The sequence below is a fragment of the Bison bison genome, unplaced genomic scaffold (assembly GCF_000754665.1).
Source record: "Bison bison bison isolate TAMUID 2011002044 unplaced genomic scaffold, Bison_UMD1.0 scf7180017864304, whole genome shotgun sequence".
NCBI lineage: Eukaryota > Metazoa > Chordata > Mammalia > Artiodactyla > Bovidae > Bison > Bison bison.
Window position 1 is genome coordinate 400,881 of NW_011494876.1, and position 27,586 is coordinate 428,466.

The 27,586-nt window shown below is 43.6% G+C and overlaps 1 protein-coding gene across 5 annotated transcripts in view; it reads right to left on the reverse strand.

Annotated features, from left to right (window-relative positions):
• Positions 1–27,586, reverse strand: part of SLC25A26 (solute carrier family 25 (S-adenosylmethionine carrier), member 26) — a 147,660-nt gene that overhangs the window by 3,400 nt on the left and 116,674 nt on the right. For all 5 annotated transcript variants that reach the window (XM_010851505.1, XM_010851507.1, XM_010851506.1 and 2 more), the window contains 3 exons: positions 9,425–9,494; positions 3,327–3,391; positions 2,276–2,349 (listed from right to left, as the gene is read on the reverse strand). In XM_010851505.1, coding sequence (XP_010849807.1) covers positions 2,276–2,349; positions 3,327–3,391; positions 9,425–9,494 — 209 coding nt within the window. The remainder of the gene's footprint in view (positions 1–2,275; positions 2,350–3,326; positions 3,392–9,424; positions 9,495–27,586) is intronic.

Genomic DNA, 27,586 nt, shown 5'->3' on the forward strand with positions numbered 1-27,586 from the left:
GAAGGCGCGGGAGAGAAACGCAAAGGCCTGGCGACGAGCTCGAGTGCGGAGCAGCGCCGGATAAACAGGCTTCCCATCTGCCTCCAGCCCGCTGTGCTGGATGAGCGCGTGGTATTTTCATTTGAGAAACCAAGTTGCCCGCAGGCACATCTCCCAAGTCTGTGACAGAACATGGTTTCCCCCGCCCTCCCCGGAGCGACCCAAGAGCGTCACTGCTCTAACGGATGCCGGGAGCTCAGCACCAGCCCCGAGCTGGGCTTGGGGGGTGTGGGGGTTGTGTACGTGTACACGAGGCGCGAGGCTGTACCTGCAAGGTAACTGGAACCCTCTGCAAAGCCGGGAGGCGTGTTCCAGGACCACCAAGGGCCCCGGGGGCTCTGCGCGGAGGACAGAGGAAGCAGCAGAAGCCCAGGCCCACTGCTCAGAACAGCTGCCCACACTGGCAGGGCCTTTGCTTCTTTGCCTTTAGTTACAGTTCCCTTATCAAATTATTTCTCTCTTATCACATTAATGAGAAGCTAATGAACACTCTGCCAAGGACCACATTGGGCATACCAATGGAAGCCCAAGACTCAAGAAGCTTCTGGAAGATGAGATCCCTTCACAGGGCTGATGGCAGGGACAGGCCCTCTGCATGAGGATGACACCCTGTCTCTCTGCCTGCGATCCTGGCTTGGTCCCGTGAGGGAGCAGCCAGTGACACCACCACCAGGACAGGGAAGGTTAGATTTTGATCATCTCAGGGAAACCCCTCCTCTGCGAGATTCTGGTGCCACGGTCCTGCCAACAAGGCCACGCCCACACACATCAGCACCTTCCTGAAAACGGCAGGCAGGCTACAGCCCCGCTCAGACTCCACAGGGCCACGGTCTAGGGCAGAGACCAACAGTTGCCAGAGACTCTTAAGAATGATATCAATACAAATGAGTAAAATTCGGCAGTCTGACATGATGACCTAAAAAAGCTACTGCATGCAACACCTCTGTGTGGCCCAGTCACTATCTGAAGCCCAAAGAATCTTTTCTGGGCTATCTCATAGCTCTTCCCCCACACACACACTATTTCTTTCTTCAGGAGGAAGTAACGTCAAAATAGACGTGTCTCAACTATGAGCAACTACACTGCTATGTCCTCACCATCGATCAGCCGGGAGTCACTGACTCAGGACAGACGAGCTACGGCCCTGCCCTCCCGGGCTCACCCACTCCTCGGGTGGCCCGGCCTTGCCTCCACACCCCGTGTCCTTCGGACGCACAGCACCCAACGCGAGGAGGCACAGTCCCTGAGGCCACACCACCAGTTGCTGTGAACAGAGGACGGGGCTCTCCTGCAGAAGCCCCTCGCCTGGGCCTGGCTGACCTGCACCAGGCTTTCCAGACTCAACCAGCTGCAACAAAACCTGCCAAATGGACACAAAACTAGCCACATAACCGATGGACACAGCTCTGTGACGAGGTGGCGGCACTACTGTGGCTTGGCTGTTTCATACCAGCCTTGTGACCAGGCTCCCTTCAACCTTCCCTGAACGGAGGCTGGGCTCTCAGGAAAATCCCTGGAGATGATTCCAGAGAGAACCATGATATCACCCATCTGTATAGATCCCAACCTGTAGACAGCTTTGTGCTTAGTTGCTTGGTTCTGTCCCATGGACTGTAGCCTGCCAGGCTCCTCTGTGCATGGGATTTCCCAGGCAAGAATACTGGAGAGAGTAGCCACCACTTCTCCAGAGGATCTTCCTAACTCAGGGATCAAGCCTGTGTCTCCCGCACTGCAGGCAGATTCTTTACTGCTGAGCCACCGGGGAAGCGCTTGGACAGGTTTGCATATTGTAAAAGCACTACTGAAATAGCATTTTAAAGAGAGCTTTGCAGGACACCACGCTAGAGTATGAAGCACTTGGCTGATGATACAAAGCGGTGGGCTTCAAGGGAGGTGTCACACACTGTGCTATGTTGAAGGTGATAACTAATAATAGGTAAAGTGTCCCAAACCACAAATGCTTTCTTCTAACAACGCTACCTTCGTCACTCGGGTCCTACCTTACACAAGCGGACACTGGCCTTCTCACTGCTGCAGCCCAGAACCCGGCAGAGGCCACACACACGGACATCGCCCGCCACTGAGATGGGACCCACTGGCCGCAACACTGCGTCAGCTCGACTGTGTAACAGCACCTCACACACGCAACATCAGACGTGACGTCTCCTACGATCAGGACGAGCGGAAGGAAGAAGGATGGGTGTGCCTGGCGCTGGGCTAGAGGAGGAGGCCTTACCCCGACAGCCCCTGTGTCCGCCAAACCGCGTGCAGGGCAGAGAGGACGTTCCCGCTCGCAGTGCTGGAACCAGCCTGCAAGGAAAGACAAAGCGAAGACATCGGCTCACAAAATTCCCCAACCACGTACAGCTGGCTCCCCAACACCCTCCCCTAGGACAGCTTCAGGCAGACTGGGGAGTCCCCGGGAGTCAGCTCCCTGGCTCTCACTGGACTAGAAGCCCTCACATCCAAAGCCGCCAGCAAGCACCGATCTGGCCCAAATCCCACCCGAAGCAGCTTTTCCAGGTGAGGTCTCTCACCATCAACCAACGAGCAGAGCTTCCCCAGACAATTCACATACAACTACTAACCAGGAAACCAATGAGAAGCGGTATAATTGATCTGAGAAGGACGGGGAGTAATCAGGATAATGGTATTATGAAACTTCTCTAAGTGGCTAATGCACACATTTAATAAAGAACACTACATTCAGCTTAAAACTGGCTTTGCCCTGTGAGGCTTCATACTGCGACTGTGTCTTTATTTCTTCCGCTTTTCCACAGGGCATGACCCTTCAGTCATTGTTTTGGTTCAGCTATGTTCCATGGACTTCTCTGAAGTCTTGATGCAGTTTTTTTTAAAGATAATTTTTCTTCATGGCATTTGTTAACAGTTCTGAAAACTGTCCTAATTCATCTGGTGAAAGCTTAATAAGCATGATATAAGTTCAGAGCCTCATACTTGCTGCCTGGCGTGAAGCAGGCCAACTCTCTGAGCCTCAGGACTGTCACCAGTAAAAACAGGCAGTTTCTGAAAACAGTATTACCAGCCAGAGGCCCTACCAGCCCTACCTGTTCACATAATACGGAGGACAGTGATGTCAAAAAGACAGCGATTCCTGTGGATAGTGCTTTGTCCAAAGGCAGTCCCATTCGTGATTCAATAGGCAGCGTAAGGCTGTTAACTTACAGGTATTATCGCCACCTTTGTTCACTGTATATACATATAAGCCCTGGCCCTAACGGAGACAAGCATCTGTTGTGTCTCCAATACATTATTTTACCACTTACCTTTGCCAACATGATTCTTGTTTTGGCCACGTCCAGAGGCGTGGTGACTGCAGCTGCAAAGCCACCTGTGCACATAAAAACACACCACACACAAGCAAGGCATTGTTCACCACGTTACAGGGCATTTTACAATTTTTATTCTAGAATTCCTCATAACTCTGCCAAAAATACTTCTGTATCATTACATCCACTTGACTGATTCCAGAATAGGAAGCACACGTGCACAATCTTTACCCACACGCTCTGCCGCGTGGCAGTGGGGTCTCACTGCACATCAGAGAGGTGACGGGACAACGTTTTATATGCTCAAGTTCAAAAACAGGCCCTGCAACGCATCTTGCTCTCTTGGGAAGCAGCTCGCAAACCTCTGTGCGCACCGGGGAATCTGTGGTCAGACCCCGCCCCGTCTGAGAGGCACTGCTGCGCCCCCTGGGTCTCAGGGGTCCGTGCCTTCCACGGGCCTATCTTCTCTAATCTGACTCCAAAACGCTGCTGTGGTTTCTGCTCTGAGGCAAAACTGGCAAAGGGAAACGCGTGTTGCTGTGGGGACTTTTGGTATACATGGCTGGGTTTTTAACGGTTAAGAGAGTACTTTTTTCTGTATTTCCAGACTTCTGGTCAACAGAACAGCTAGAGTAACAAGATTTCTAAACTCGTTTCTTATTGGAGTCAGTCCTGATTCAAGCCCAAGCTCTTCCTTATGGCTCTGTCCTATTTAAATTCCGTGACTGCCAACTGGATCTTTAAAAGAATCCACATATTTTAAAGGGGTCTGTATGTATAGACAGAGGAACTGGAAGACTTTTTTTTAACAGAAATCATGGTACGTGGTATCAATATTTTATTCAATATGATACAGAGAGATATTGCAGACCCCCAAAGTCCCAAAAAAGACTGAATCAGTAAGCCCAAAAGGGTTTTCTAAAGATTCAGCTTCCATGACCCACAGTGAGGCTGGACAGTTTCCTAAGAGCGAACATAACACGTGTGTGAAGGATGCTCCAGAAACAGCAGCCTCTCCCTCTAAGTTCTGGGTTGTGTGGACAAGGAGGTCATTTGATCTCTGCCAAATATCTTTCTAAATATGTTGCTGAAATAAGATCATTAAACCGAACCTCCTCCATTTGGTAACATTATGTTATTTATTATGCTGCTGACTTCTTGAAAGATATACCCAGAAGGGCACAAATCTTAGGGCTAAAGAGTAAAACCAGAACCATGTATATATACTAGGCTGCCTTTTACTTTAGCCACCTCTGAGTTATGAATGTGAAACGTTTTCCTCCCAATTCAAAAGGTGCCTGAAATTCAGAGACCTGCTAAACTGCAAGTATTTTTTAAATTTTGTGGACTCAATCCTCAAACGCTACTATTTTTTTAAACCACTTAACCATTTACTCTGCCTTCGATACTCAAAGTCACATGTATCTTGGCTCCAAAAGCAGTACTGTTTCATTACACAGTGACTTTGATATAGGAATAAGACAAACACAAATTTGTCCAGTTGTTTAAATTCCTAAGTGCATAACCATTTTCCTGTTTGAAAACGTTTCAAACTGACCTAAACCAACTAAAAAAAGGCTTAAAAATTGACAAGGACATCATCAGTCTGACCACTCAAGCTCTCACAAATCACTCATGTTGAAAAGTATTTGTCTTCTACTAAATTTGGATACTGTAAATTGAACTTATTTTGGCCATTAGTGAAGTTCACCATTCCTTTACTGTAGGTGCCTGCCAATATTCTCCCAGTGATTTGTTTCCTGAAAGTAACATGAAGAAAAGTGAGACAAAAACACATATGCTGAAATAGGTCCTAATTTTACTACCATGAAGGAAACTTTATTTTATTAAAGTTATTAATGTCAATTTAAATGTCTTCAAATATCAAAGACTGCTTTAATTCACAGACCTCACAGTGTTTTTTTTATGAGGCTGTAAGAAGGACTTGTGAAGATCATGTAATAGAATAACCGGTCATAATGGGGAGGGAGCAGCGGGGCTGTATTTTCAGTTAAAATGTAGTTATTTTCTACATTTTACTTAAGGGAACTGTAAACCTCTGGTAATAAATACAAGGAACACACTAACGTATTAGACAGGAAATAATTATTTGGTATAGCAACTGCGGGCTACTTTTAGTGTTTCAAATCACATGTGAAACAATTTTCTATGTGTTCCACTAGAGATACGTTTGTACTTAATGTTAGGCTAACTGCTTCCAAGAACCAGATTCAGGGGAAATTAGATTTTTACAGCAAAACAACATCTCACGTGTCCTCAGGGTCCTCTCCCGTCCAAAGGGGCCACCTGCCTCCAGTACGTCTGGAGCTGTCCCCTCCCACATCTGCTGGGGCGTGGGGCGGGTACAGCGGCCGGGGGCTGCCGCGCACTAGCTGGCGGCAGGAGGGCTGCTCCAGCGGAGAGCCCCCAACAACCGGGGCTTCAGCAACAACAATGGCAACAAACGTGTTTCCGTTTCTTTAGACTGTCCTGGGCCCTGTCAGTTGTTACCCAGATAATCCTTCACCCTGTTACAGAATTTCAGGTCATGGCTTTCCTTCCTTCTCCCAGAGCGTGTAAGCGTTCATTACAGGAAATTAATCAAAGAACATTAGGATAGCAAATGTCACTACAGCAGATGTCATAATTATGCAGACTGAATGGTTTTATGTTTAGGAGTTAACTTGAAGTGAGGAAGCTGGCAACAGTTCCAAAGTTCATTCCCCCCCCCTCCCTAATTTAACCCCTGACCAGAGGCCAAGGGAATTTCTGAGCATGACAAGCCATCAACACTTCCAATCTCAAGGGACATTTTTGGATATTTGTGCCAAGTGGTTCATAAAGCAAGCATGGGCACCAAACAGCTCCAAGAATGACCAGAGAGTGCTTTGTCTATGATAATTTAATGAGCTTAAACTTGGAAAAGCACACAGGAATGAGAAATGAGATTTCTGGTTTAAGGGCAAGTTTTATCATTGCCTTTATGGCCATGTAAGGCAAAAACATCTGGAAGTGCAGCAGATGAGCATGCCAGATCTTATGGGCTGCCCAACGTGACAAGTCGTGACTCACGTCTCTATACCGTGTAGTACACAATCTTGCAGCAAATTCTTACAGAATATCACTTTTCCACAATGTGAAGTATTTTCCAATTATGCTAATCTTTCAGAAAGGTTTTTAAACAGTAACCTTGTTCCTCAGGGTCAATATTTGTATCAACTAAAATTTCAAAACAAGGAATGTAAACAAGAAACCTATTTAATTTTGTCTTCTGTTCAAGACATGTACATCTACTAACAATTTTCTGCAGACCTTGGGCAAATTCCTATCAGACGTCAGCTGAAAAAATAAGGTAATTGTCTTGGAGGAGCTTTTAAACCTATACCCTAGTAGAGGCAATGATTAGGTATACTAAATTTATTAATGTGCTTTCTTCCCTCTATGCAATTAAGAACTACTATGATGACATCTTTTCATTTCCTGGGTGTTAGCTGTTTTTACTGAAATAGTAATTCCTTAAATGTAGTTCTACAGATTACCAAACACTAACACGCCATGCAGGGGCTTCCCAGGTAGCTGAGTGGCAAAGAATCTGCCTGCCAGTGCAGCAGATACGTGTTCTATCCCTAGGCCGGGAGGATCCCCTGGAGGAGGGCATGGCTACCCGCTCTAGTGTTCTTGCCTGGAGAATCCCATGCACAGAGGAGCCTGGCGGGCTACAGTCTATGGGGTCACAAAAGAGTCAGACATGACTAAGCGACTAAAGACCACCACACACTATCACCTATCCCAGCAACAACCTCTTCTTGGAGGGACAGGTGATTCTATGTCACAGGTAAGGAAACTGGTGCCTGGCAAGGCCCCGAAGTCTCCTTCCTCAGCTGCGGGCAGAACAGAGGTCTGCAGCTCTGTGACTCGGCCAGGTCAGCCAGCACTAGAGGCTGCAGCTCTGGGCGAATCCATTGGCTGCCCCGGTCCCAGTTTCCCCACTGACCCAGACAGTGGATACTGGTGATGCAGGAAGCAGACTGCCCACCTCTCCCCAACTCAGGGTAAAGTGATCGGAGACTCACTCCCTGTGGACTGAAACTCCAAGGTGACAGCCGCAAGATGGAGGCTGAGCCCTGCCCAGATCACATAGTTCTCATTCTCAAAGTCAGGCGACCTCCCCAACCACAAATGCGCAGAAAAGGTCTTGGAGATCAAAGGGGAGTGACGTTAAGAGATGCTCCACGCATAAACCTCTGCAGTAGAATCCATCTTGGCTAACAGACATGTGCGCGCACACAGAAGAATCCTGCGATATACCAAATATGGGCTGTGAACCGGGCAAACCAAAATGACTGGCCAAAGGAAAGCTGGAAGAAATGCCTCATTACAGTAATTCACGCTGCCCCGAGGGCACGCCTCGGGGACTCTAAGTCTGCCCCTGGGTGTTCCTGTCCACACGTACTGTACTCTTTTTTCCACCTAATAAATACTTCACCTTTCATCTCTGTGGGAATTTTCTTCTGCAAAGTTGAAAAGCCAGGGTCTTGTCACTGACCACTGGTCTACTGGCTAAGATTTGGTGCTCTCACCACCGTGACCCGTTCTCCATCTCTGGCCAGGACCAAAACCCTGCTTCAAGCGGCTGCCAGCCGAGACCCCTGAGATCACTGATACCAAGTTTCTCCCCCTTCTGCCGCATCCCCACCTCCTGCCACCTCTGACTAAACTAAATGCTTACTGCCTATCATACGACATTTCTCACAAAAAGGAACCGTAATGAACACACATGTCCTTAAGAGGAATGGTACAGCTGCAAGTACATCTTTGAATCAGCTCCTTAAAGAAAGAGACCAGAAAAAAATATACATTTGTTTTAACATACGGACAATTTACAGTATGTTCACTTTAAGAAGTGGCCTTCCTTATCCAGTATGACTCAATTTCCAGAATGCTCACTTTGCCCCCAGGCCCCAGAGGGGGTCCACAGACAGACCCTCGTAGGTCCCGGGGAGTAAGGACTCCTGACCACTGGCAAACAAATGAAGACCACCTACCCACTTAACACAGCTAAGGACATGGATCATGTGGAAACAATCGCCCATCATAATCAATCCGAGCTGGCTTCGTATCTACAGGCAATAGTCTTATTCTGGATTATCAATTCTGCAAGTCAGATGGATCCAATTATTACTACAGGATCCTATAAAAATGTATGTTTTCTGTTTTCCTGATTACTATAACAAAAAGTCCATCCAACGACCATTAAATTGGAAATGAATTTTTTTCTTTCAAGCTGGTATCCTAAGCCCATGTATCTGTCAGTTTATGGGGTCTACATCAAAACCAGCAGTTCATAGTTTTCTGACAAATCTCCATTTCAATTTATTTCAACCATAATTCTCACTTACCTTTATTTGCAACAACAAAATGCCTTTCTCTCTCAGACTGTTACACCTCTCACTCACTAAATTCTTTGCAGTCTCTGCGTCCTCCCTAAAACCTCACTGGAAAATGCGTATGACAATGTGATGGATAGCACGACATTGCATACTGTCACTCTACTCTTCGTTTAATGTCTAGAGAAACGCCCAGATGTTTAGATCTCCGTACTTTCTACACCGTGCAGTTTAGCCTTCGGTAAGTTGTGGAGCAGCCTCTGCTCTCCTGACACTAGTTAATCTACGAGGCTGTCAAACATGTCACACGGACCGTGAATCACTGCCTCCTGCAGAATTCGCTGAAGCCCCCCAAGAAGTGCTCGAGGCAGACAGCTGCACTGGGAGCCCTGCACCCATAGCTCGGCTCTTCGCAGAGAGGCCTTGCTACATTATCTTCAAGATAATCCACGGGCCTGAGTGAAGGCTTTAATAAAAAGAAAACGAAAAATTTGTCAAAAACAAATTGGCTGTCTTTCAGGCAGACACCTTTTTAGCCGGAGGTCCTCCCCCTACAACACCCACCCAGACACTCTTTTCTCAAACTAGTGGAACTCTCTTTTTCTAAACAATGTGGAATTTCTGAAGAATGTTGTTTTTGCATAGTTAATATTTTCACATTTTTCTCCCCCTTCTTGGTCTTTCCCAGTATAATATAATCCTTTGCACCTGCAAAAGCTCCACAGACTGCTGACTGCCAAGAATCCACCACATGATCTTGCCTCCAGGACCAGAGGGCCTGTGGTAGAGGAGAAAGAAAAATACAAGTTATTAAATATTTGAATTTATCAGAACCTCCTGTGGGTTAGCTCTGGGGATGGGAACTTAAGTGAGAAGCTATTTTGGTGGCATTCCTCACTGATGACATAAGTGATTTTCCCAAGGACTTAACGGCCTTCTAAAATAAGTCAAAGAAACCAGGGGGACAGGGACATTAGAGTGCCCAAAGGAAACCATTTTCAGGGAATACGTGTGATACACATACACACACATTTATATATAAGTATAAAAATAAAGACAACTTTAAGACAATGTAACATTTAAAATACTTCCCGTATAATTCTAAACATGTAAATACCATAATACACAAATTAGTCCAAAGCAGTGTATACCAAATTCCACAGTTCTGTTTTCAGTCTTTATCCATGCTGTACATGTTTGAAGGATACTGATTCTATTACTAAACAATGTAAAGTTCCTCAAAATGCTTTCACACCGCTCTGTGTAATATGTGTAACATAAAACTCATGCTGAGTTTCAAACTAGGCAAGATGATGGCAGGGGTGTGGTGCCTTGCTTGCTGAGAGTTTATGATACACTAGAAAATGAGATACAGTCATTTCAAGTGGTGAAGAGAGTCAGGCCCTGGTTCAGCCTCTGAACACATATCAAAACCCGAGACTTCCCTGGTGATCCAGTGGTTAAGAATCTGCTTTGCACTGCAGGGGACATGGGTTTGATCCCCAGTCAGGGAACTAAGATCCTACCTGCTGCAGAGTAACTAAGCCCATAAGCCACAACTAGACAATCCACGGGAAAGATCTCCACATGACCCAACAAAGACCCCCCCAGTACAGCTAAATATTTTTAAAAACAAAACAAACCAAAACCAAACCAACCAAACATACCAAAAAAAAAAAAAAAAACCCACCCACAGTCCTCATAACAGTCCTACGAGTCGGGTCCTGTTGCTAGTCTTGTTTTATCCAGACTTTCTAACGGCAGAGCCTACACTATTTATTTTTGTTTTTAGCTTTCTTGAGGTATAAATGATACCCAATAAACTCCATGTATTTAAAGCAGGTGATACAGTAACTTCTGATACACATACATATGAAACCATCGCCATGATTAAGATAATGAACATATCCATCACCCAAAAAGCTTTGTTGTCCCTTGGTCATCCCCCTTTCCTACCCTCCTGACCAAATCTTAAACAATCTGATCGATCCCTATAGATTAGTTTGCCTTTCCTGGAATTTTCTAGAAATGTAATTATAAATTAATTTTTTAACACAAATTCTTTCCTTCAGATTTTTTGTATGATCTGCTCGTGTTACTGTGGGTGTCCATCATTGTTCCTTTTTATTGGTTAAAAATAACAGTCCATCATGTAGATGGATCACTATTTGTCTATGCGCATCTGCCTGTTGATGGACCTCTGCCATTTCTCCAGTTTGGAGCTACTACTACTAAAACTGTTATGAACGTTTATATTTATGACTTCATATGGACACATGCCTCCATTTCTCTTGGAAAAATACCTAGGAGTGAAATAACTGAACCGCATGGCAGATGGATGTAGGTATACTTTTTAAGAATCTAATTGTTTTAGAAACTGTTGTACCATTTTACATTTAGACCAGTTTCTTTACATCTTTTCCAATATCTGGTATTGTCAGTATTTTTAATATTTTACCATTTTAATTCATATGCAGTAGTATTTCATTGTGCTTTCAATATATATTCCCCTAATAATGCTGAGCTCCTTTTCATGTACTATTTTTTTTACCATCCATAAAATATCTTCTTTATGAAGTGTCTGTTCAAATGTTTTGCACATTTTTATTGGGTTGTCTGTTTTGTAATTACTGAGTTTTGACAGTTCTTTCTTAATTACTGCCTTTTATTTTTCTTGCCTTACTGAACTGCTTAGGGTCTCTAGCATAAAGGCAAGTACCGCAATAAGGACAAAGAATATTAGAAATAAGACCTCTTAAATATATTCATTACAATGGTTAGAATGGTATATATAATATCCTGTCAATGGTGGTGTGACATTTTCACAGATGATCAAATATACCACAACTAACAAATGGGACCTATTTAAACTTCAAAGCTTTTGCAGAGCAAAGGAAACCATCAACAAGATGAAAAGACAACCCTCAGAGTGGGAGAAAATATTTGCAAATGAAGGAACAGACAAAGGATTAATCTCCAAAATACAGGAGTTCATTCAGCTCTATATCAAAAATAATAATAATAATAATAACCCAATCAATAAATGGGCACAAAGCCTAAACAGAAATTTTTCCAAAGAAGACATATGGATGGTCAATGAACATGAAAAGATGCTCACCATTGCTCATTATTAGAGAAATGCAAGTCAAATTACAATGGGATACCACCAAATAGCCATCATCAAAAAATCTACGAACCCGGACTTCCATGGTGATACAGTGGTTAAGAAACCCCTCCCAGTGCAGAGTACATGGGTCTGCCTCCCACATGCCTTGGAGCAACTAAGCCCGTGCGCCACAACTGCTCAGCCAGAGCTCTGCAAATAGTGAAGCCTGTGCACCTAGAAGCTATGATCCCAGCAAGAGAGGCCACCACCACGAGAAGCCCATGTGCCGTGAAGAGCAGCCCCTTCTCACTGCGATTAGACAAAGACCACTCGCAGCAAAAAGACTCATAAACTGAAAATATAATTAAACAAATAAACTTAACTTCAAGATTAAAAATCTACAAATCCCTAAGTGCTGCAGAGGATATGGTGAAAAGGGAACCCTCTTGCAATACTGGTGGGAATGTAAATTCATACAGCCACTATGGAGAAGAGTATGGAGGGTCCTTAAAAAGTTAAAACCAGAACTACCAGCAATCCCACTACTGGGCATACACTCTGAGAAACCCATGATTCAAAACGACATGTGCAACCCAATGTTCACTGTAGCGCTATTTACAATAGCTAAAGACCTGGAAGCAACTTAAATGTCCATCCACAGATAAAGATGTGGTACATATATAGAATGGAACATTGCTGTGTAGTTGCTAAGTTGTGTCTGACTCTCCAGCTCCAGAAGGAACAAAGACGCTGAGCCAAAGGGGAAACAATGCCCAGCTGTGGATGTGTCTGGTGGTGAAAGTGAAGTCTAATGCTGTCAAGAACAATACTGTCTACCTGCAATGTTAGGTCCATGAAACAAGGTAAATTGGATGTGGTCAAAAAGGAGATGGAAAGAGTGAACCATCAACATTTTAGCAACCAGTGAAATGGACTGGAATGGGTGAATTCAATTCAAATGACCATTATATCTATGACTGTAGGCAAGAATCTCTTAGAAGAAATGGACTAGTCCTCATAATCAACAAGAGAGTCTTAAATGCAGTACCTGGGTGCCAACTCAAAAATGACACAATGACCTCTGTTTATTTCCAAGGCAAATCATTCAATATCACATAATTCAAGTCTAGGCCCCAAACACTAATGCCAAAGAAGCTGAAGTTGAATGGTTTTATGATGACCTACAAGACCTTCTAGAACTAACACCAAAAAAAGATGTTCTTTTCATCATAGGGGATTGTAATGCAAAAGCAGGAAGTCAAGAGATTTCACCTGGAGTAACGGGCAAGTTTGGCCTTAGAGTACAAAATGAAGCAAGGCAAAGGCTGACTGAGTTTTGCCAAGAGAACGCACTGGTCACAGCAAACACCCTCTTCCAACAACACAAGAGACAACTCTACACATGGACATCACCAGATGGTCAATACTGAAATCAGATTGATTATATTCTTTGTAGCCATACAGATGGGAGACTGTATAGATGGAGAAGCCCCATACAGTCAGCAAAAATAAGACCAGCTGCTGACTGTGGCTCAGATCATGAACTCCTTATTGCAAAATTCAGACTTAAATTGAAGAATATAAGGAAAACCACTAGGTTCTTCAGGTATGACCTAAATCAAATCCATTATGATTATACAGTGGAAGTGACAAATAGATTCAAGGGATTAGATCTGATAGAGTGCCCAAAGAACTATAGACGAATGTTCCAAACACTGCACAGGACGTGGTGATCAAAACCATCCCCAAGAAAAAGATGCAAAAAGGCAAAATGGTTGTCTGAGGAGGCCTTACAAATAGCTGAGAAAAGAAGAGAACTAAAGGCAAAGGAGAAAAGGAAAGATATACCCATCTGAATGCACAGTTCCAGAGAATAGCAAGCAGAGATAAAGTCTTTTAAAGCGAACAATGCAAAGAAATAGAGGAAAACAACAGAATACGAAAGACTAGAGATCCCTTCAAGAATATTAAGAGATACCAAGGGAACAATAAAGAACGGAAACTATGGGCTTAACAGAAGCAGAAGACATTAAGAAGAGGTGACAAGAATACCCAGAAAAACTGTACAAAAAAGATCTTCACAACCCAGATAACCATGATGGTGTGATCACTCACCTAGAGCCAGACATCCTGAAGTGCGAAGTCACGTGGGCCTTAGGAAGCATCACTATGAACAAAGCTAGTGGAGGTGATGGAATTCCAGCTGAGCTATTTCAAATACTAAAAGATGATGCTGTGAAAGTGCTGCATTCAATATACCAGCAAATTTGGAAAACTCAGCAGTGGCCACAGGACTGGAAAAGGTCAGTTTTCGTTCCAATTCCTGAGAAGTGCAAAGCCAAAGATGTTCAAACTACCACACAATTGCACTCATTTCACATGCTAGCATCTCAAAATCCTTCAACCTAGGCTTCAACAGTATGTGAACGAAGAACTTCCAGATGTACAAGCTGGATTTAGAAAAGGTAGAGGAACCACAGATCAAATTGCCAACATCCTTTGGTCACAGAAAAAGAGAATTCCAGAACATCTATTTCGGACAATGCTAAAGCCTTTGACTGCAGAGATCACAATAAACTGAAAATTCTTCAAGAGATAGGAATACCAGACCACCTGACCTGTCTCCTGAGAAATCTGTATGCAGGTCAAAAAGCAACAGTTAGAACTGAACATGGAACAACAGACTGCTTCCAAATTGGGAAAGGAGTACATCAAGGCTGTATATGTCACCCTGCTTCTTTAACTTATCTGCAGAGTGCATCGTGCAAAATGCCAGGCTGGATGAAGCACAAGCTGAAATCAAGACTGCTGGGAGATATATCAATAACCTCAGGTAAATGAAATCACCCTAATGCAGCAACGGAAGAGGAACTAAAGAGCCTCTTGATGAGGGTGAAAGAGGAGAGTGAAAAATCTGGCTTAAAACTCAACATTCAGAAAACAAAGATCATGGCATCTGGTCCCGTCACTTCATGGGAAATAGATGGGGAAACAGTGGAAACAGTGAGAGACTTTATCTTCTTGGGCTCCAAAATCACTGTGGACGATGACTGCAGCCATGAAATTAAAAGACGCTTGCTCCTTGGAAGAAGAGCTATGACAATCCTAGACAGCATATTAAAAAACAGAGATATTACTTTGCTGACAAAGGTCCATAGCATCAAAGCCATGCTTTTTCCAGTAGTCATGTATGGATGTGAGAAACAGACAATAACAATGCCAAAAGAATGGAATGCCTAAGTGGCCAAAGAATGGAAGCCTTCGAACTGTGGTCTGGAGAAAACCCTTGAGAGTCCCTTGCACAGCAAGGAGATCAAACCAGTCAATTCTTAAGGAAATCAAACCTGAATACTCATTTGAAGGACTGATGCTGAAGCTGAAGCTCTAATATTTTTTGGCTACCTGATGCAAAGAGATGACTCACTGGAAAAGACTCTGATGCTGGGAAAGAATGAAGGCAGGAGGAGAAGGGGACGACAGAGCATGAGATGGTTGGCTGGCATCAACTCAATGGACATGAGTTTGAGCAAGCTCCAGGAATTGGTGAAGGACAGGGAAGCCTGGCATGCTGCATTCCACGGGGTCACAGAGAGTCAGACACGACTGAGCAACTGAAGAACAACAATATAAAAAAGGAATGAAACTGGGTCACTTGTAGTGATATGAAATGGACCTAGCATCTTTCATACAGAGTGAAGTAAGAGAAAAACAAATATCATATATTACTGAACATATAGGAAATTTAGAAAAATGGTACAGGTGAACCTATTTGCAGGGCAGGAATACAGACTCAGATATAGCGAATGGACGTGGAGACACAGGTCAGGGGGAGAGCAAGGCTGGGACGAACTGCAAGAGTAGCACAGACATACACATACCACGTGTGAAACAGACAGCTGCGGCTCACTGCTGTGCGCACAGGGACCCGAGCCGGCGCTCTGCGACGGCTGCGAGGGCGGCACGGAGGCCCAACGGCGAATGCACGTTACTGTACATCAGAAACGAACACCGCACTGTAAAGCGATTATCCTCTAAATATACACACACATACAACTAAAGAACAGCGAACTTAGTACTACTTTCCTACTCTCAATATTCTCCACTGAAAATACGCTTGGAAGGCTGAGAAAGCTGCTACAGAAACGGAAAAGACACCATGTGAACAAACCAAGGCACGTGCGTCTCTGTCAGCTCTAACAGCGTTTCTTCAGTCAGACCTCCATGTAAACCACCTAACAAATCAAACGTGTAATAATGTGTGGTGTCAGAGCGCCAACATTTCCTTCCACCTAACTAACGAGATTGCTTACTTGGAAAGCGTGTTTATTGAAATCACTGGACTAAGAGTAAAGCTAATCAAATAGATTTTGTAACCTTACTTGTGGAAGTAGATTAACTAAAAAAAGAAAGTTTGATCAAAAACAGCTTTCTAAAGATAGTCTTGCCATTAAGCAGAGTTTCTGGTATTTTTCTGTATATGTTCTAATGTTTCCAAGTATATCTGTGTGCTTTTGTAAAAAACATTCTTTTCTCCAGAGCTCTTACAAGTACTGGAGACAGCATAAGAACCGAATCAGGAGAATGGCAACTTTTTACCTGTTGATCTTTTTTCAATTTTTGGCCACACTCCACAGGATACAGAACCTTAGTTCGCCAACCAGGGATCAAACCAATGCCCCCTGTTTGGAAAGCATAATCTTAATCACTGGATAGCCAGGGAAGTCACAACTTTTTACTTTAAAGGTGGCAAAATTTTATTTTATCAGGCTAATGCCAATTTGAACACTATACTTTGCTGAGTTTTCAGGAAATGGACACAAAACATAAAATATCAATGGTCATTCTGGAAATGACTGAAAGTCATCATCTTCAGTTTCTGCTGGAACCTGCAAGGATTCCACAAAGGTTACTCCAAACAGACTTAAAATGCTACAAATAATGCTGAGTTTGCAAGGAGTGTGCATGTGCTCAGCTGCAGTCGTGGCAGACTCTCTGCGACCCCCATGGACTGCAGGCCACATGGCTCCTGCCCACCAGATTTCCCAGGCAAGTTACCGGTGCTGGGTGCCACCTCCTCCTCCAGGAGATCTTCCTGACCCAGGGATCGCACCTGTGTCCCCTGCATCTCCTGCACTGGCGGGTGGATTATTTACCACTGAGCCACCTGGGAAGGCCTTACAACTAGTAAAAAAAGAACAAATAATACGATGTGTATTACATGTCATACAGGAGAAGAAAAATCAGAGACAGTATATAATTCATAAACTGAGCATTTACTCAATACCTACTAGGTTTCAGGCAGTGTGGAGTCTGGGGGGGGGGTGGGAAATAGCAGTCCCCAGGTCTAATATCTGATGGGGGTACAATGAGGACAGAAGAGGTTATAAGAGGAAGAAGGCCTCACAGAGGTGCCTGCTATAACCTAGGGAAGAAAAAAAATTGGTTGCCAAGTGGGGAAAAAAACCCACTGGATCAAAATAGAGCCAGATGGCTGAAGACAACATTTTAAAAACAGAATCTCCAAAGATAAGCATAACTTTCCACCAACACCTGGGCAGAATAACTAGCCTAGAAACATAAAAAGAAATCATTTTTTATTAGAAAAAGATACTAATAAACAAACAAGAAAATCTCTAGAACCAAAAGATTAATATTCAAGTGAAAAACTTCCATGGCAAACACAGAGCATTATACAGGAACCACAGGAACTCCACTCCACAGAACTTACTATGCTCCAGGCACCAACACTTTACATACATTAACTCACATAACCCTAACCACAATCTTCCAAAGTTATTTGCCTTTTAATCATTTCACAAACAAGGAAGGTGAGGCTCAGAGAAGTGAAGCACCTTGCCAGAGTTTAAATAGGTCATGACAGAGTTTATAAAAGCTCCGACTTGCATCTGTAGGTTAGAGGTGTCCTGAAAGCAAACAAAAGGTTATCTGTAAGACATTTCACAGTTCTATATACAGATGGTAACTTTTACTAGATTGATATCAGAATAACCAAGTGAATGAACAAACTATGTCAATGTCAAAAATAATGTGCTTTAAATAATATGAATTTTCTAATGCAGCTCAATATCAAAAAAACAAACAAGCTGATCAGACAATGGGGAGAAGATCTAAGCAGACTTTTCTCCAAGGCGACATACAAATGGCCAAGAGGCACATGAAAAGATGCTCCACATCACTAATTATTAGAGAAATGCAAATCCAAACTACGAGGTAGCACCTCACACCCATCAGAATAGACATCAAAAAATCTACACACGCCTAAATGCTAGAGAGGGTGTGAAGAAAAGGGAACACTCTTACACTGTTGATAGGAATGCAAACTGATACGACCACTGTGGAGAACAGTACAGCGGTTCCTTAAAAAGCTAAACACAGAACTACTACATGGCCCAGCAATTCCACTCCTGGGCAGATATCCAGAGAAAATCATAATTCCAAAAGATACACGCAGCCCAATGTTCGCTGCAGCACTATTTACAACAGCCAGGACATGCAAGCAGCCTAAGTGTCCATCGACAGAGGAATGGATGAAGATGTGGTAAATACATACAGTGGAACGTTATTCAGCTATAAAAAGGAACAGAACTGTATTTGCAGAGATATGAATGGACCTAGAGTCTGTCATATAGAGTGAAGTCAGGAAGAGAAAAACAAACGTCATATATTAATGCTTCTATGTGGAATCTAGAAAAATGGCACTGATGCACCTATCTGCAAAGCAGAATAGAGACACAGATGGAGAGCACAAACGTATGGACATCAAGGGGGTGAGGGGGTGGGATGGACTGGGAGAGTGGGACTGACTGTGTTCACTACGATGTATGAAGCAGATACGTAAGGCCTGCTGTACAGCACGGTGGGGGGCGGGGGGAAGGTACCATCTGTTTGTAGGACATATACGGAGTTAAACTTTAAAATGCATTCCAATATTCGTTTTGTTGTTGTTTAGTTACTAGTCAGGCTCTTCTGCAACCCCATGGACTGCAGCCCACCAGGCTCCTGGGTCTATGGGATTTCCCAGGCAAGAATACTGGAGTGGGCTGCTGTTCCCTTATCCAGGGGATCTTCCCAGCCCAGGGATCAAAGCCACATCTTGTACATTGGCAGGCGGGTTCTTTACCACTGAGTCACCAGGGAAGCCCCCAATATACATTGCTGCTGCTGCTGCTAAGTTGCTTCAGTTGTGTCCAACCCTGTGCGACCCCATGGACGGAAGCCCACCAGGCTCCCCCGTCCCTGGGATTCTCCAGGCAAGAACACTAGAGTGGGTTGCCATTTCCTTCTCCAATGCATCAAAGTGAAAAGTGGAAGTGAAGTCGCTCAGTCGTGTCTGACTCCTAGCAACCCAATGGACTGCAGCCTACCAGGCTCCTCCGTCCATGGGATTCTCCAGGCAAGAGTACTGGAGTGGGGTTCCATTGCCTTCTCCACCAATATACATCAGGTGCAGACAAATACTGTTTGATTCCACTTACATGAGGTACCTAGAATAGTCAAATTCATAGCCAGGAATACACTCACAGATGCTGGGGAGAGGGGTGGGGGGTGGGGAACAGGAGTTAGTAATTAATGGGACAGCTTCAGGTTAGGAAGATGAAAAATTCAGGAGATGGACAATGAGAGTTGTGCAACAATGTGAATGTACTTAAGTGCCACTGAACTGTACAGCTAAACAAGGTTAATGTAGTGTGTTTTCTATTATGTGAATTTTACCATAATAAAAAAACATTTGAAAAAAAGTTTAATATGTGTGATTTTTTTTAAATAAAGAATTGCCTGAATATAAAACTTCAGAAAAAGAATACTGACACTAAGCTAGAGAGAAAAGTGCTGTGGGGGCTTCCCTGCTGACTTAGTGGTAAAGAATCCACCTGCCAACGCAGGAGACACGGATTCAAGCCCTGGTCCGGGAAGACTGCACGTGCCATGGAGCAACTAAGCCCGTGCATCCCAACTATTGAGCCTGTGCTCCAAAGCCCCGGAGTCACAACTGCTGAAGCCTGTGTGCTCTAGAGCCCGTGATTCACAGCAAGAGAAGTCCCCACAATGAGAAGCCCACGCATCCCAACTTGAGGGCAGCCTCCACTTGCCGCAACTAGAGAAAAGCCTGTGCAGTAACGAAGACCTAGCACAGCCAAAAAATGAGTAAATAAATCTCTACCCCAAAAAAGGTAAGTGGTGTTTACAAATTATTCATCTGAGAGCAACTTTAAATTCATTAAGCTACAAGAATAATGACAAGAACCTGGCTGGTAAAAAGTACTATAAATGAATTATTAAAGCATTTTGAAATTACTTATTTGTTATGGAGGAACTAGAGGGTCATGAGCGACAAAAAACTGACTGGAAGGACAGGAAAGATTACTCGCAGGAAGTGCAGCATTATTGTTTATGAACTTTGAATACTTTAAGAGTAAAACTGTAGTGTCTGCCAACAGTATGAATGACTGTGATTGACAGTATTACTGGCCACTTCCTGAGTACCTAGAAACTATGCAAAGATTTCACATTTCTCATTTAATTTTGAAAGGTGTGTATTATTATCCATAAACACAGGTGCGGGGCAGTGCAAACCAATGTCAAGTAAGTTGCCTGAGGTCAGACAGAAAGTGGGGGAGCTCAGCCTGGTTGTTCTGGTTCCCTCAGAGCCATGTGTCTTCTAGACAGAACAGCATATAAACAATATTTGTAAGCTTCCTTGATACACAGCTCACCGTCTAGAGAAGCTACAATATGCAAGTTATTATAGTTTGATGTCAATAAAATTTAGTTAAATAATATGGGTTTATAATGGAGAATTTTTTTTAAAGACCTCAACATCAAAAATTTTAATTGCCATAATTTCTAAACATAAGTATTTCCATTGCCACTGAGGTCTAATGATGACTCCTATAAAAGCGCAGAGAGGGGGCCCAAATATGAAAACCACAGTGATGGTGTCTCAAATGAGGTGACAAAGCTTGGGAACCTAAATAAATGAACCTAAATAAGACTTTTAAAAAACCAAGCAGCCATACTTTACTTGGTGTTTGCTTATTTATCAAAATTCAAACTCCTGTTTCCAGTTTCTATTATATAGGGACTTCTCTGGTGGTCCAGTGGTTAAGAATCTACTTGACACTGAAGGGGACATGGTGATTTTACTAAAAACCCTAATCGGCAACCCTGACTTTGTTGGTGATCTGGACACAAAATACTTCGCTCTTATTTTCAAGTGTTTCTTTCCATGTTGGCATGCTGTATTTAATTTAGGGAGCAAGTTTAGTGTGGTAAAATCATACAGGATCTTTTTACTGTTATCATTCCCTTCTCAAAAATGTGGTAAAATCATACAGGATCTTTTTACTGTTATCATTCCCTTCTCAACCTTTACAGGAATCTACGTTCTGATCAAGCATGTCTGTGCAGACACCAGATTGTCCAGCCTCACGAAACTGAGGGCAGGAGGAGAAGGGGACAACAGAGGGCGAGATGGTTGGATGGCATCGCCGACTCACGGACATGAGGCTAAGCCAGCTCCAGGAGGCAGTGGAGGACGGGGAAGCCTGGTGTGCTGCAGTCCACGGGGTCACCAGAGTCGGACACGACTGGGTGACTGAACACCGACATGAGATGGGGCCGTGGCCCCTGAGCACGAGCACCCTTTACTTTACTGGCATTCCGTTCGTATTACTCAAGGTGTGGAAGAATCTTGAGGGTGGGCTGACAATACACATTTAACTATTGTTAAAATACGAATCAATGACAATAAACAAGTTATTACCTATAAATCTGAATAAAAATGTAGTTTTTATAAAGTACTGTCTATTTACAAGACATAAAATGTACTATTTTATACACTGTAGTATAACGGAAATGATAATTCAATGGCCCCTGATTTTTACTACAAAGCTATAATTTCATCTTAGAAAATCAGTAGCATAATGTGAAAAATCTCACATAAACAAACTGAGTTTATTTTCAGGTTGCTTCAAATGTTGCATCTGAGTTAAAGCTTGCGTTTCCTCCAGTTACTGAGTTGCAACTCTGTAACACCTTGCTGCTAGCAGCACAACTACTTAGACCTGATAGCATTGTTAACAATCCTCCTCATTGTTAGCAATCCTCTACTGCAATCCTCTACGCTGCACTTACATACTCAGACACCAGAACGAATCTGACGTTCTTACAGGCCATTTTATCATATCCTTTCACAATCCGTGGGTTCAGTAAGAGTACATCTGTACATTATGGCTCTGATTGTACTTCTAAAAGAAACTAATTATAAATAAAACAGTTCATGTATGTATACAGCTATCCAACTTTGCACTGACCCTGAAAAAGAATGCTAACCTCCAAACAATTAGTAAATAGCTGTGAACACCTGCTGTGTAAAAGACATAACTATAAAGAATATAAACATAAATGATCAGCAGACAAAGTTTCTTCCTGCAAAATGCAGAGTTAAACACAAGCTCATGGAAACATGTGGTCTGGCTCCACTCATCCCCATAAACCATCTGTGCCCCGCCTCACCCCACGTCAGTCTCTGAGAGCTGAGTCTCTCCTGAATGAACACCATTAAAGCCCTGCCCAAGTCCAGCGTAACCAGGAATGCTGTGGGTGGTGGTGGTACTGGTTTAAGAAATATGGTAGCCATATTTATATCATCAAGGCAAACAAGCAACACAATTTGAAGAAACACCTGAAATAAGCTGATTTAATAATACAACCTCAACTTCTGAACCTATGAAACAGCAACAACATATTAAAGACCTCATGCACTATGTGCAGAATTATGTGTAAAATGATTAAGAACATCAACTCGGAATATTACTCGGCCATAAAAAGGAACAAAACTGTGCCATCTGCAGAGATGTAGATGGACCTAGAGGCTGTCCTACACAGTGAAGTCAGAAACAGAAAGACAAATATCATATATTAATGCATACGGGTAGGATCTAGAAAACGGTACAGGTGTTTCTGCAAAGCAGAAAGAGAGACACAGATGTAGAGAACAAATGTGTGAACACCAAGTGGTGAAAGATGGGGTGGGATGAATTGTGAGACTGGGAATGACGTATATACACCACCATGTCTCAAACAGATAACTAACGAGAGAACCTGCTGTACAGCACAGGGGAACTTCACTCAATGTTCTGTGGTGACCTAAATGGGAAGGAAATTCAAAAAGCAAGGGACATATGTAAACACACAGCTGGTTCCCCTTGCTGTACAGCAGAAACTAACACAACTCTGTAAAGCAACTACATTCCAACCAAAAAATTTTTAAAGGACACCAATTCTGGAATCAGCCAGTCTGGGTTCAAATCCCGGATGTAGCCCTTAACACTTGAGTATTACTCAGGCCTTGGTCAAGGCACTCAAACTCTCCTTCAGTTTCCACATCTGTGAAATGAAGACGGTAACAGCACCCAAAGGCCTTTCCTGGTAGCTCAGTCAGTAAAGAATCCGCCTGCAATGCAGGAGACCCTGGTTTGATCCCTGGGTTGGGAAGATCGCCTGGAGAAGGGATAGGGCTATCCACTTCAGTATTCTTGGGTTTCCCTGGTGGTTCATGCCTGCAATGTGGGAGACCTGGGTTTGATCCCTGGGTTGGGAAGATCCCCTGGAGGAGGGTATGGCAACCCACTCCAGTATCCTTGCCTGGACAATTCCCATGGACAGAGGAGCCTGGCGGGGGCTACATTTAGTGGCAAAGAATCGTACACAACTGAGTGACTAAGCTCAAGAGACTAAGCACACAAGAACAGCACCCACCTCAGAGAACTGCCATGAAGATTTATAAGAGATAATCCACAGAATCAGATATGCATAGTCAAATATGCAGATGGCACCACCCTTATGGCAGAAAGTGAAGAGGAATTAAAGAGCCTCTTGATGAGGGTGAAAGAGAAGAGTGAAAAATCTGGCTTAAAACTCAACATTCAAAAAACAAAGATCATGGCATCTGGTCCCATCAATTCATGGCAAACAGATGTGGAAACAATGGAAACTGGGACAGACTTTATTTTCCTGGGCTCCAAAATCACTGTGGACAGTGACTGCAGCCATGAAATTAAAAGACACTTGGCTCCTTGGAAGAAAAGCTATGACCAACCTAGACAGCATATTAAAAAGCAGAGACATCACTTGGCTGACAAAGGTTTGTATAGTCAAAGCTACAGTTTTTCCAGTAATCATGTATGGATGTGGGAGTTGGACCATAAAGAAAGCTGAGTGCCAAAGAACTGATGCTTTCACATCCCACAAGCCATGCGGCAGAGCCAGGAAAAAAGTTATATACTATACAATCCCATTTTTACAAAATTATAGAAAAAGAAAACTAATCTCTAGTGACACAGAGAAGATCAGTGTTCGCTGCCCATGGGGCAAAGGTAAAATAAAAGTGGGAAGAGGTTTCAGAGAAACATGAATAAATTTTGAGAGGGCAATGAATATATTCATTTTTTTCCTTACAAAGTTTCATAGATAGAAAAACATGTCAAAATTCATCATGGTGCTAGAAAAGACTCTTGAGAGTCCCCTGGACAGCAAGGAGGTCAAACTAGTCAATCCTAAAGGAAATCAATCGTGACTATTCACGGGAAGGACTGATGCTGAAGCTCCAATATTCTGGCCACCTGATGCAAAGAGCTGACTCAGTAGAAAAGACCCTGATGCTGGGAAAGATTGAAGGCAGGAGGAAAAGGGGTTGACAGAGGATGAGATGTTTGGATGGCATCACCGATTCAATGGACGTGAGTTTGAGCAAACTCTGGGAGATGGTGAAGGACAGCAAAGCCTGGCGTGCTGCGGTCCATGGGGTCGCAAAGAGTCAGACACAACTGCGCCACCGAGCAACAATCCATGGAACGCGGCTATCACAGTGCCGAGCACACTGTAACTATGAGAAATGCTAATTACTGTGACTATTAATGACTACCAGTAATTGTAGTAATAGAAACAATGCTATCATGGTGAAAGGGTGCTGGGCAGAAAACCAAGGACTGATGTGGGAGATGAAACACAATCTCTGAGACCTGGTTTCTCTGTGTTAGTGGGGATGACGACAAGCCCTGTCCCCCTGAGCTGTATGTCATGTGAGTAAGAGGCTAAGGAATATATAGTATACTGCTTAGCACAATGTCCACCCCGGCATATAACATCTATTCAACACACAACGTGCTTCTTACAAGAATTCAAGTGACAATACGTGCATAACTATTAAAACTTATAAACTTATTAACATAACTTATAAACAAATTATTAAAATGCCAGGAAGGAAATAAACAGATGCTGTGTTTACTGAGCAGGGAAGATGGTAAAGTCCTACTTTAAAGACGGGTGGACAGGGAAGGAAAGCCTCTCTGTGGTGACACGATCTAAGACCTAGGAAACGAGAAGGATTTGGACACCAAGAAAGCCCAGCGAAAGAGCCAGAATGAGGAGGGAAGGGATTTCTGTCAACCCTCCGGATCACTACGGCCCCAGGCACACAGTAGGCACCCATAACAAAGAGGAGAATGAGTAACGAACACTTCTGGCAGAGGCACAACACACTTAAAGGCCCTCTGGTGAGGAGGAGCCTGGCAAGCCAGACAGAACAGAGGGATGCCAGAGGGACTGCGGGTGGGGCGCACAGCGGGCAGGTGCTGTGGGAAGGTCAGTGAGGCGGGGGGCCCAGATGATGTGTGACCCTGTCAACCACAGCTGAAACTCTGCATTTTACTCTTCTTTCAAAGAGTTGTCACTGGAGGCTTTTAGCACAGAGTGGTAAGATCTATTTCTGTAAAAGATCATTCTGGCTGTCGTGAAGAGAGGATATTTTAGAAAAGCAAGAACACCATCAGGGAGACCCTCAGAGAGGCCAACGCAGCAGTTCAGACAGGAGGTGAGTTAGAGGCTTAAGTCCCAACAGCGGGGTTGGTGCTGGGCTGGATGATGACGGAAAGAGAGACCCATGGAGTCATTCTCAAGTTTCTGCTTTGGCAAGGAACAGACATCTGTGCTATTTTACTGAGTAGGGGACATCTGGGAAGGAACAGGCTGGGGAAAAGGGGAATACAAACCAAGAGTTGTGCTCTGAACCGCTTCCCCTGAGACACCTTGACAAGGATGTGACTGAGGACACTGGTCACGTGAGGCTGTAACTCAGAGTGGGAGGTCCATGACAGAGCTCTCAACGTGCAAGTTATCCACACCGATATGGCACCCAAAGCCAAGAAACAAGGTAAAGTAGCATGCTTTGGTCATTTGCTGGTAACAGAACCAGGTCATCTAACTCACTTCTCTTCCTGTTGGGCTGCCAGAAAGTTCCAAAGTCAACATAAACCTTAAAGGAAAATTATTTGTGCGGGTATTCTATATACAATGATTGAGCCTCTTTACCTCCCCTTCTCTTTATGGTTGTTTTTTTTCTTTTTTTAAGTCTTTATTAAATTTCTTATAGCACTGCTTCTGTTTTATGTTCTGTTTTTTTGGCCGCAAGGCACGTGGGATCTTAGCTCGCCGACCAGGGATCAAACCTGCATCCCTTGCATTGGAAGGGGAGGTCTTAACCACTGGACCACCAGGGAAATCCATCTTTATGTTGTCTACTCTTTCATCTAAATCTTTTTTGTAAGTATGTGTACTATAAAAAAAGAAAGAAAATCTCAGAAACGAGGTAGTGTAGTGATATGATTCGCGGAGTCAGAAGGGCTGACCCCCACACCGCCTTTGGTGGGTGTCGATCATAGACACCTGACCATGGAGTTATCTGTGAGTGTGCACTTCTCGGACAGACTACAGCTCCTCACAGGCATCAGTCACACCTCAGTCATCTTGAACCACCGTGAAAGGGCACAGTGTCGAGCTCACAGGAGGCAGGCCACACATGTACCCTAATGGCATCAGTCACTTTTCTATCTGTGGATGGGACTGGGCCTTATGAGAAGGCGCCACGGCTCACCTCTAAGACGTTTTATACACAACACAGCACACAATTAAACGCCAGTCAGCAATACGGACAGATGTTAGACATACGGATAAAGCTTTAGGATCTGGGTTGGAAGACTTCAGGCAGGAGAAAAAAAACTGAGCTGGCTTTAAAGATGCATTTGCATTTGATCTGTGAAAAGGCATTTCAGAGAGTAGCCAAAGAAAAGGGGCAGTAAGGAGCCTATTCTGGTTAGAAGGAAAGGAAGGAAGGGAGGAAGAGCCAAAAAAAAAAAAACTATTGGGGAAGGGAGCTGTAAAAACCAATTAAGAACACAATGTGGATATCCAACAACTTCATGTTTTAGAGTTTTAGAAAGTTACACATTCCTGGGAACTTCAAAAAGATGTTTAAGGACGATCACACAAATGCAGTGTGTAGAACAGATCAGACTGTTAACTTAGTTTAGGCACAAATTAGTAAGAATCTGATAAAAACAAAGGATACCACAGGTTCCAAAAAATCTTAGTGAACACAACTTGGTGAGTGATATAGAAACCGAGAATCAGATTTAATCTGGGATTTGAGACTAAGGGGTCAGGAGAATAGCAGTATGATTAACAGAAATCAAGGAAATAGAAGGAAGTGATTTTAGAAGGTGATTCCATCAATTTTAGGCAGAATAAGTTTAAGGTGGTGGTAGCTAGACTCTATCTCCAGATTCCCACTACTTTACAGCATAATGTGCACACAATGTGCCAAAGTCCTTGTTGAGAAAAATCTTCCTGAGCCGTATTTCTCCCTAAACATAACAGAAAGAAACTCCTGCATATAATACAGTGTC